This window comes from Erpetoichthys calabaricus, chromosome 4 (assembly GCF_900747795.2).
Source record: "Erpetoichthys calabaricus chromosome 4, fErpCal1.3, whole genome shotgun sequence".
Classification (NCBI taxonomy): domain Eukaryota; kingdom Metazoa; phylum Chordata; class Cladistia; order Polypteriformes; family Polypteridae; genus Erpetoichthys; species Erpetoichthys calabaricus.
In genome coordinates, this window is record NC_041397.2 from 200,422,969 (window position 1) to 200,435,268 (window position 12,300).

The 12,300-nt window shown below is 40.6% G+C and overlaps 1 protein-coding gene across 2 annotated transcripts in view; it reads right to left on the reverse strand.

The window, feature by feature from the left end:
- npat (nuclear protein, ataxia-telangiectasia locus) overlaps positions 1-12,300 on the reverse strand; it is a 54,880-nt gene that overhangs the window by 14,176 nt on the left and 28,404 nt on the right. The window contains exons 13-14 of one of the 2 annotated variants that reach the window (XM_028800177.2): positions 10,566-12,137; positions 2,493-2,578 (exon numbers count right to left, since the gene is read on the reverse strand). In XM_028800177.2, the coding sequence (XP_028656010.2) occupies positions 2,493-2,578; positions 10,566-12,137 (1,658 nt within the window). Of the gene's footprint in view, positions 1-2,492; positions 2,606-10,565; positions 12,138-12,300 lie in introns of both variants that reach the window. The other variant, XM_028800176.2, reaches the window with a different exon arrangement.

Here is a 12,300-nt window from a genome sequence, read left to right on the forward strand (position 1 = left end):
GATGTATATGTATGAAAAAATTAAATTGACCACACTAAACACTTAATAACTTTTCTTCATACTGGTTGTGAAGGATTACAAGTCAAAATGAATTTTTAAATCACTGCTATCTGTTTTTATTTGCACTTTCCATACCATCAAAACTTTTACCAGTTTTTATTAGGGATAAGCAGACCACCGTAAATCCATACTTCAATACTCAAACTGTACTCATTTGGTATTGAATACCATTAAAAAATATCAATTACTATTTTTTTCTGTAAGATGCGGTAACAAGGTTCTTGCAAAGGCATAGAATGTGCTAACACACTTTCGGCTTTTATTTACTTTAACTGCATTAGTAACCGCATCTAATGTAAAAAAAAATATATAATTTTTCTACTAAATTTTGTATTGTTAAAATTGTATTCTGCTCCTGTCTCCTTACACAGTCCAAAGACATACAGGTTAGATGGACTGTCAGGGTTAAATTGGTCCCTGATATATGTGGCAGGGCTCTCACTCTGTCCAGGGATTGTTCCTGCCTTACACCCACAGAGGCAAAATAGGATTAAGTTTACAAATGTCAACAATATTTTTTCTAAATAAAAATCTGAAACTTAATTAAATTTAAAGCTAATGTGACAAAATCTTTCTCGACAAAACAAAAGGGCAGAATGTAATAGAAAATGCAAATGTGGGAATATTGTATTTTTTTTGCAAATGTTAGTGTTGTGAGGGTATCCATTTAAGTACTTTTGTGAAGTGATTGCTCATTTTGCATGTATTAGACAAAAACAAAATCTTTATGAAAACGTAAAATGTTTATCTTTATTACGTTTGTATTTTCATTCTGGGTGTCAATGTGGTGAAGTGGAAATCTGCTGCCTTGCAGCAAGGAGACAGGTTTGTGACCTGGAGTCCAAAGACATTCAGGTTAAATGAAGGTAGGCTAAACTGGCCGTAGCATGTGTTTGGTGTCTTGGCCCTGCAATGGATGGGATATTAGTTCATTTAAATATAGACTGAACTATTAATATTGGCCATTCTAAAATACTATCATCACTTGAAAACAAATTCCTATGCTGTTTTAAAAAAAAACTATCGGAAATACGGTCACATAAAATACTTTTATCGATTTCAAAAATAGTGGTATCGCCTATCCCTAGTTTCTATCCCTGGGCCAGTATACAGTACTTTACCTCCACTTCTTATTAGGTGGGATGTCACAGACACATTCCTAACTACAAATAAGACCAAAACAATTCTCTCATATGAAGATTACTGAATAAAAACAAGAATTATTTAAAAGCAAAAAAAAAAAAAATTACCTAAGCCTAAATGTACAGTATATATAGAATTATCTGCTGGAAAATGCCTGCTAATGATCTGGGCATGTTCTAAGGCATTTAATAAACAAGAAGCCCTCAGATGGTAGAAAAAAACAATGTAAAAACCAAACAAAGTTCATTTTAAGGATTTTAACCTGTCTGTATACTGGCTTTGAGCCACTGGTGACAAACATGTCATCTAACGAATGTGTCTACACAGCATTAACACAAATACAGGGAGAAACTTTATTAAAAAAATTAAGAGTTAGTTTATGGATTTAAAGCAAGAAAGAAGAATGTTCCAAATAATGTGGAAAGATCCATCTCCAATGAAGTTAGAAGCAAGCAGACAATCTCCACAAAATTCTGGCTTGACTTAAAGTTAATTTGGAGCTAAGTTACTAGGGTGTTGTACAGTGTTAGCCTTTACGGATGCAGAGAGACGTTAAGCAAAATGACACCTTTTATTGGCTAACTAAAAAGATCACAATATGCAAGCTTTCGAGGCAACTCCGGGCCCTTCTTCAGGCAAGATGTAATAAATGTTATATCCATGTTTTATTTAACAAATAATAAAAAGGAGTGGGATATTTCAAAATGTCACTGTCTCAATGCTTTCATCTCTACTGTGATCTTAAGTTCACTTTATCAATCAGATTCCTGCTTAACGATCCAAACTTTTCTATTTCAAAAACAAATGACTCATTGAATTGTACACGGCTGTCAAGCAACAGTAAATCATCAGATGTGCTATATTGATACAGTACACTCACAAATTTAATGCAATATATGTTTTGAAAATATTGAGCCTTAATGACTTAAAGCACTGAGCTTAGCACTGAAGTAAAAATTAACAAAAGTCTGTGTCTCAAAGTCCTAAAGGCACATTCCAAATTTTTGTGAACTTCTGAGCAGTGCTTTGGCTACTGTTGGTGGCTCAAAGCTGAATAGGTGGAATTAGTTGAACACCTCATTAGCTCTTGAAAGAAACAAGTGCAACTTGTCCGGGAAATTTCATAACAGTCTATCCACTGATTCTCAGGTTACAAGATCTGCAAATTTTTTTTTTTTTTAACCACAGATATATAAAACCAGGCACATGAATTGCACATTGAATTGCACACTGTCAAGACTATTCAAAACAACACTGAGTTTTTATGAAAACTGTATAAAATAGTTTACCTGATTAGTTGAAACAGGAAAGGTGGTAGTGCTGTTTTGTCCAACAACAGATACAGGGAACATCACACTTTGGAGTACTGGTTGCACTGGAGAAGAAAGGATAATTCTAGAACCTGCAAATTATTTAAATATTATAAACAGGTATTTATACAACTTCATTTTATGTTTTGAAAATTATTTTCAAAATTTAAATTTAATTTGTATCATTATGTTGTATGTTACAATAGGACACTTGTCAGCTAGTAAAAAAGTAGTTATAGGAAAACTACAGGTTAACTGTAGATGCTAAGACAGTTACTGCACCACTGACAAAGATGTGGAATCCAGAATTTAAGCCTGTAATTTTGAAAGCAGCAACTGTTGTTTAGCAAAGAATGTTTCTATGAAACATGACACTTTGCCTAACTTCCAGCAGAGACCTTTTAAACTGTATTAACACATTTTCTTATTCTTTTGTTACTAATAAAACTCAATCACACTGACACGAAGACCAGGCTACATTTTCGTGCACCACCCTGCATTTCTACCAATACTGCATGTGAGAGCCTAAAATAAAACTGAATCTGGAAACAGAAGCGGAATGAGGATGACTCCCCGATTCTAGGTGTTTTCCCATTGTAACCTTGACTTCATTAGTACTGTCTAATATATCTGTCTAATATATATACAGTGGGTACGGAAAGTATTCAGACCCCCTTCAATTTTTCACTCTTTGTCATATTGCAGCCATTTGCTAAAATCATTTAAATTAATTTTTTCCCTCATTAATGTACCTCAGTGCAAGACACATTATAGCCCGCATGGAGTTTGCTAAAAGATACCTGAAGGACTCTGAGATGGTGAGAAATAAGATTCTCTGCTCTGATGAGACCAAGATAGAACTTTTTGGCCTTAATTCTAAGCGGTATGTGTGGAGACAACCAGGCACTGCTCATCACTTGTCCAATACAGTCCCCACAGTGAAGCATGGCGGTGGCAGCATCATGCTGTGGGGGTGTTTTTCAGCTGCAGGGACAGGATGACTGGTTGCAATCGAGGGAAAGATGAATGCGGCCAAGTACAGGGATATCCTGGACAAAAACCTTCTCCAGAGTGCTAAGGACCTCAGACTGGGCCGAAGGTTTACCTTCCAACAAGACAATGACCCTAAGCACACAGCTAAAATAACAAAGGAGTGGCTTCACAACAACTCTGTGACTGTTCTTGAATGGCCCAGCCAGAGCCCTGACTTAAACCCAATTGAGCATCTCTGGAGAGACCTAAAAATGGCTGTCCACCAACGTTTACCATCCAACCTGAGAGAACTGGAGAGGATCTGCAAGGAGGAATGGCAGAGGATCCCCAAATCCAGGTGTGAAAAACTTGTTGCATCTTTCCCAAGAAGACTCATGGCTGTATTAGCTCAAAAGGGTGCTTCTACTAAATACTGAGCAAAGGGTCTGAATACTTAGGACCATGTGATATTTCAGTTTTTCTTTTTTAATAAATCTGCAACGATTTCAAAAATTCTTTTTTTTGTCTGTCAATATGGGGTGCTGTGTGTACATTAATGAGGGAAAAAATTAATTTAAATGATTTTATCAAATGGCTGCAATATGACAAAGAGTGAAAAATCGAAGGGGGTCTGAATACGTACCCACTGTATATGTCCTGTTTTTCCTACTCGTAATGTAACTACTCATCACCCTCTCCCAGTTACTGGGGAGCCCAAATGACTCAGCCAAATGTAGCTAAATAGGTCACAGTACTTTTACAATGATTAAATCATAGAATAGTCTGTATTTTTTCTTTTTTGCAATTGTATTATTATGCATGCAAAGGATACCAGCATTTTCAGCTTCTTTGATATCTGTTCATATGCAGAGGCTTTTTACGACTGTTTTTTTTGGGAGAAAAAAAAATATATAACCAGTGGGATTGAGAGAACTCTGACTGACCAAGACTAATTAGGATTAAAATTTCAGAGTGAGACAAGCCATTCCATTTACCAAAAAGAAAAATTAGTTTGGATTATGACTCATGAAAATAAAAGATATTGTATACCATTAAACAAATTATCCATCCATCCTCTTCTGCTTATCCGAGGTCGGGTCGCGGGGGCATCAGCTTGAGCAGAGATGCCCAGACTTCCCTCTCCCCGGCCACTTCTTCTAGCTCTTCCAGGGGAATCCCAAGGCGTTCCCAGGCCAGCCGAGAGACATAGTTCCTCCAGCGTGTCCTGGGTCTTCCCTGGGGCCTCCTCCCGGTTAGACGTGCCCGGAACACCTCACCAGGGAGGCGTCCAGGAGGCCTCCAGAACAGATGCCCGAGCCACCTCATCTGACTCCTCTCGATGCGGAGGAGCAGCGGCTCTACTCTGAGTCCCTCCCGGATGACTGAGCTTCTCACCCTATCTTTAAGGGAAAGCCCAGACACCCTGGGAAGGAAACTCATTTCAGCCGCTTGTATTTGCGACCTCGTTCTTTCGGTCACTACCCATAGCTCATGACCATAGGTGAGGGTAGGAACATAGATCGACTGGTAAATTGAGAGCTTTGCCTTACGGCTCAGCTCCTTTTTCACCACGACAGACCGATGCAGAGCCTGCATTACTGCGGATGCCGCACCGATCCGCCTGTCAACCTCACACTCCATTCTTCCCTCACTCGTGAACAAGATCCCAAGATACTTGAACTCCTCCACTTGGGGCAGGATCTCACTACCAACCCTGAGAGGGCACTCCACCCTTTTCCGGCTGAGGACCATGGTTTCGGATTTGGAGGTGCCGATTTCCATCCCAGCCGCTTCACACTCGGCTGCGAACCGATCCAGAGAGAGCTGAAGATCACAGCCTGATGAAGCAAACAGGACATCATCATCTGCAAAAAGCAGTGACCCAATCCTGAGTCCACCAAACCGGACCTCCTCAACGCCCTGGCTGCGCCTAGAAATTCTGTCCATAAAACTTATGAACAGAATTGGTAACAAAGGGCAGCCCTGGCGGAGTCCAACTCTCACTGGAAACGGGTTCGACTTACTGCCGGCAATGCGGAAAAAGCTCTGGCACCGATCGTACAGGGACCGAACAGCCCTTATCAGGGGTCCGGTACCCCATACTCTTGGAGTACCCCCCACAGGATTCTCCGAGGGACACGGTCGAATGCCTTTTCCAAGTCCACAAAACACATGTAGATTGGTTGGGCAAACTCCCATGCACCCTCCAGGACCTGCTAAGGGTGTAGAGCTGGTCCACTGTTTCGCGACCAGGACAAAAACCACACTGTTCCTCCTGAATCCGAGGCTCGACTATCCGACGGACCCTCCTCTCCAGGACCCCCAAATAGACTTTTCCAGTGAGGCTGAGGAGTGTGATTCCTCTGTAGTTGGAACATACCCTCCGGTCCCCTTTCTTAAAGAGGGGGACCACCACCACGGTCTGCCAATCCAGAGGCACTGTCCCTGATGTCCATGCGATGTTGCAGAGGCGTGTCAACCATGACAGTCCTACAACATCCGGAGCCTTGAGGAACTCCGGGCGTATCTCATCCACCCTCAGTGCCCTGCCGCCAAGGACTTTTTTGACCACCTCGGTGACCTCAGTCCCAGAGATGGGGGAGCCCACCTCTGAGTCCCCAGGCTCTGCTTCCTCATTGGAAGGCATGTTAGTGGGATTGAGGAGGTCTTCGAAGTACTCCCCCCACCGACCCACAATGTCCCGAGTCGAGGTCAGCAGCGCACCATCCCCACCATATACAGTGTTGACACTGCACTGCTTCCCCTTCCTGAGACGCAGGATGGTGGACCAGAATCTCCTCGAAGCCATTCCGAAAGTCATTCTCCATGGCCTCCCCAAACTCCTCCAATGCCAGAGTTTTTGCCTCAGCAACCACCAAAGCCGCATTCCGCTTGGCCTGTCGGTACCTATCAGCTGCCTCCAGAGTCCCACAGGACAAAATGGTCCTGTAGGACTCCTTCAGCTTGATGGCATCCTTCACCGCCGGTGTCCACCAACGGGTTCAGGGATTGCCGCCACGACAGGTACCGACCACCTTACGGCCACAGCTCCGGTCAGCTGCCTCAACAATAGAGGCATGGAACATGGCCCATTCGGACTCAATGTCCCCCACCTCCCTCGGGATGTGGTCGAAGTTATGCCGGAGGTGGGAGTTGAAGCTACTTCTGACAGGGGGCTCTGCCAGACGTTCCCAGCAGACCCTCACAACATGTTTGGGCCTACCAGGCCTGACCAGCATCCTCCCCCACCATCGAAGCCAACTCACCACCAGGTGGTGATCAGTTGACAGCTCCGCCCCTTTCTTCACCCGAGTGTCCAAGACATGTGACATGTATAATATAAACAAATTATAATTTGGAATAATGTTGATTAAAAAATTTTCTTTTGCTTTTTACTCCAGCAATAGTAATAGAACAATATATTTCTATGTGAATTAACTGTGGAAACAAAACATGATAAAATCCACTAACCCCCACCCAACAATGCTACTGAATATTGTGTATGACTCACACTCTAGTTGCGTTTAATACCTACCAACTAATCTATTATAATAAAAAAATCCTGGGACAAGATGTGAATTTTTCAGAGAGATACTTTTATGTCCCTCAAGATGAGACTTTGTGCCACACCCAGGGCCAGAAATAAAAGACAAAGAGTAGATGATAAAGTAGAACGTCATTAAGAATTCAAAAACGCTGGCACAATACACATGCAGAGCAGGTAAGAGTTAATGAAAGTACTAAAATGATAGTAAACATCGCATTAGTGCAAACAAACAGAAATTATTACTTGGTGAAATAACGGAACAGCGAAAAAAGAGATTGAATATATTGTTCAGATTTAGACTTTAAGTCGGAGACTTGTAGATCATCTAATTCGTGTTGCCATCAGGGAAAAGTACTGTTTCTTCCCAATGAAGAGGCGTATCTGCGAGAATTAAAAGATTTGGTGTTTGGTGAAGGGTGAAATCCACATACGCTGTCACACTTGGGTCACAGAGTTGCACAGATACACAGGAGATTTGAGAGACAGAAACGTTATTCAAATACATTAAACAAACATAAGTCTATTTCAGGAGTGAATCGAGCTCCGTGTGTAGTCGGAGGGGACGGTTCCGTCTCTCAATTAAAAGAACAGAAAATCTTCCTCTTCACAGGGATGCGCCTTGGGAGCGGGACCCCCAACAGGAGCAGAGGATGTCTGGGGGAGAAGAGAGACAAGGCAGTGAGAGAAAAGGACAGCTGCTGTACAGGCTTTTAATGTTTGAACCGCCGCATAAGATGCAGATGACGCAGCACAGAGGCAGCAGCAAGCCAACAGCTGATGGAGCAAAGAGGAGGTTAAAAAAAACGAAACAAAAAAACCTTTGTTTCCCATTGTATCACTGTTTAGGAGGGGGTTTCGGGGGAACAAACGCATCTCCATGGGGTGCGTTCAGGCCCCCTCTTCACAATGCGAGCGGCAGAGACACTAAGTCTGGGGGGGGTTGGCGAGCGAAGCAAGCAGGGGGTGAAGCCCCCTAGTTTTATTAAATTTAATCTCCTTTTGCTCTGTTATTTAATCTGTATGTATGCTACTTTTAATAAAACAGCATCACCTCTCAATTACTACAACCACTATCATTGATGCTAAAGTTTTAAACAGTCATTTGTTAATAGATGTAGAGGACATATGGTGAAAAATCAAGTGATGTGCCATTTCATAGGTTTCATTAAGAGGGGAAAAAAAGACATCTTAAGTTTTGATTTTGAATTTCCCAGCTTAGATACATTACATCAATAGCAATCAATCCTTTTTTTTTTTTTTTTTTTTAAATAGCACCTTTCACTACACCCATCTTTACAAGGGCCATTGATTCCACAGTTATTTCATTACAATAAAGTTAATTACTAGTATTGACCAATGAAAATTGGCATCGCATTTTAGCAACAAATATGCTGTGCTCATCTGTGAAATAGTTTGCTAAATATTTTTGTGGAAATTCACCTTGGCCTGTCTTTGGCAAATATATTTTTCACAACTTGATCAGTACTCCAGCAGGATTTCCAACCAGCATTTGTTAAAAATAAATTTTTTTTAAAAAAAGACAGAAAAAATTTGCACTACTTTTGTTTGAGGGTAACATTAACTAAGTGTTTCTCAACCACTTGGTCGTGAGTTGCCATCACTGGCTTGCGAGTGGGTCACCTAAGCAATACACTGTGATGCACAATATGTTCTCCTGTTTCTGAGTTAGCTTGTTTCACGAAGGTGAACTCTTCCTTCCACTCTTCCAATCATACTTGTTTTACCAAGGGAGATCCCCCACCCACTCTTCAAATCGCACTTATTTCACCAAAGGGGAATCTCCCACCTACTCTTCAAATCACACTGGTTTCTGCATGGGTGTAGTTTGCACTGGCTGCTAGTGGGTCATTAATGAATTTAAAAAGGCAAAACTGAGTTGAAGGACCATAAAGGTTGAGAAACAGTGCATCAGTTGCCCATAATTAGACTATTATGAGTGCAGCCACTGGATATATAATGCTCATCCCTGCTGGAAGCACAGCATCATATGGCTAAATTGCATAAGCAATTACCCATGTGTCCAGCTACCATCTCAAAAGAAGCCTTAAAAGATCCCTCCCCTTACTCGTGTTAGAATAAAACATCATCTTATATATAAACGTCTACGCGTGGAAGTGTGTGTGTCTGTCTGTCTGGCCCGGAAGTGCACAGCTACAGCCTGAAGCTCAAAGAACCGGCAAGGCGGCCCCAAGTTAACGAGTCAGAAGAAGAAAGTAGTGTGAGGCCACAGCATGAAGCTGAAAGCAAGCGACTCTGTCGCCAAAGTGAAACCGACGACAAAAGACAAACTCACTTAGCCACTAATACACAAGCAAGGCGAGTACATCGGCAAAACAAAACCTCTGAGTAAAGAGAAACATGCTTAGCCTCTGATAGACAAGGGGGGCGAGCACATTGACAAAACTAAACTGCCAACACTGCATTTCAATTTTTTTTCTGTTGATTTTGCTAGTTTCTAGGAGCCCAGACTTTTTACAGCACAGGTTTACACAGCTAGTTAAATAATATTAATGAAACATGTATTACTATTTACAAAACGTTTGTTTCTTCTTGATGGAAGAAGAAAGTGCACAGCATCTCCGAAAGTACATGGGAAGCTGTGCCTGGAGCTACTACAATGAAATGAGCCAATCGCATGCCACTGCTTTGTGGCATGGCCAATGTGTATCCCAAGATTGGAACTCTGTGAACACAATGATCTGTATTTTATTTACTTATTGTTAGTCTGTTTCATTTTGTTTGTGGTATTCTTTCTGTCTCCATCTTTTGCTGTTTGCACAGTTTCACAGTGATTGGCATTGCCGTCTCACAGATCAGATCACAATTTTAGTCTTAATAAACGGTCAAGCATAAATTACAGATGCTTCTCTAGCCCTCAAGAACGCTTAAAAGACCAGTTCATCATAATCCTCCCAAAACTAGCTCAGTTCCTCCTTCCACATAACTTAAAAGCATTTCGCAGAGTTCTACAAAGTTCACAAACATTTCCATGATTTCAATGATCACATGGCCTTTATGAACGCCATGGGATTTAATTACCACTATTAATCATCATGGAAAACTTATTCTATAATCTTTTTAACCACAATCACATTAAGAAACTTCACTTTATAGTGTAGAAAATTTATTTTAAGAAATCCCCTGAAATCAGATCAGATAAGGAAGTAGCGACATGATTGTGATTTTTCTGATCTATTTTTGTAGAAGTTTCACTCTTTTCTGCAAAAGCAGATTAACTTCTCTACTTGTAGTTTAAACTCCATTACATACTACATTAGTTTTAAACTGGTAATTAAACTGGTAACTTTTGCTTGGTAAATTTAATTTTTTTTAAAGAAAAGGATTTTGAGTAAACAATACTCATGTCCCATCCCTACATAATACCACTCGGTCCTTGTGACAACAAACGATTATTACTTAATAATGGTTCAGTTCTATATTATAGAAAATTAAAGTTTCAGATGTCAAGCGAGTAAGAAAAGAGATTGCAGTATTTGTTTTTAATAACATACCTGGGCCATAGCTGTGTGGTACTGTCTGGCCAACAGAAACTATTGACCTGGATCCCAAGGGACTGTTCAGGTTGTGAGGTGCAGGAGTAACTTGCCCAATTGGATGGGTTTGCTTTACACTATTGCCTATAGTAGCTTGATTAGCTACAATTATGTAGTTACTTGAACCTCCATATGTGGTAGAGGTAGGCAATAACTGAATAAATCCTCCTTCTTGAACAACATCTGCAGAACTAGGCAAAGACAACTGAACACTGTTATCAACATTTAGAGTTTGAATGCCTAAAATATGATCATCCGACTTTGCCATTTGTGAACTGCTCTCCAAGGTAGATGCATTCTCTTCATTTTGCAGGCAGGTGACAGCCAGAACAGTTTCATCTGAGTTCATGTCTGAACTGACAGCAAGACTAGCCTTTTCAGGTGATTTAGCTGGTGATGATAAAATAATAGTGGGTATACGATCCTCTGTAATGCTAGAAACTGCATGGCTCAATTCAGAATCACTTGAAGAATCCTTCTGTTCATCGCTAATTATAATTTTTAGTGAAACAATATTGCTGTCAAACCCTGGTTCACTTGAACTACTGGTACCATCTTTGTGCAACCAAGTAAGCCCAGCAGGAAGTTGGAGAGCAGTATTCAATGTCGTAGAACTTTCAAAAGATGTAGGGTATACTGTTTCAACTGAGTTTGGCATACATTCTGTTTTGCTACTTTCTGCCTCTGAACTTGAATCTGCAGATGTTTTTTTGTTGGGAGTTCCTTTAAGAGAAGATGGGCTGCTACCTCCTCGACGCAAGATTGCAGGTTTTCTTTTCTGCTTAACAGCTGGAGGAGACATGATATTTTTAGCTACTACATCACTTGGAGTTTTATGAGTTTCTATGGTTGAACTGGGCTGTAGAGTTGTCAATAAGCAGTTACTTATCTGAAATCCTTGAAACTGCTGTATTATTATTTCTGGTTGCTGGCAATTTTCTATAGCTTTTTGTGTGCTGTCAGCAGTTTCTGTTCTCTGCTCATTAGACTCTTTAGGGTCTACATAAACAGAACCCTGTGTAGTATCACACTGGGACAGTTGAATACTTGTTTCTGTAGCAACAGCAGTGTCTAATTTTTTATTTGGTGACTTTATATTGGCAGTCAGAGTACCTGAATCCTGTACTGTATCAGGTGGCAGTTCCTCCAATTGGCACGGATCCAGAGCTGGCTGATCAGTCTCCATCTCACATTCATTTTGTACATTCAATGTACTTGATACTTCTTTATCGACTGTGGAAAGACTTGTGTTAAGACTTTCATTTATTTGTACAGAAATTGTGGACAGCAAGGCCTCTTTCTCACTGCTGGTAGCACATAAGCTACCAAAAGTGCCATCTTTATCTGAGGATGTGAATTTATCAGAAGGCAAATATTCATCTGATTCATCAGGGCATTTTAGCTCCTTGGAGACAACAGGAAGCAAATTTGAAGATTTTCTGCCTGATTTCCTGCTTTTATTTTCTTGAATAGCTTTTGTTTTGGATAATGTGTTGTCCATTTCAAGCCCTTTATTTTCAATACTTGTTCCTAAGAGAAAGAAAACACATGAGAACAACATTTAAAATAGTTTATTAACACCACTGCAATGTGAACATATTACCCAAAAAATGTTGTCATTACTCAAGCTCACTATTTTATCATGGTTAACTGTAAGAATCCTAATTCACATATAATTCACATATTATATGCA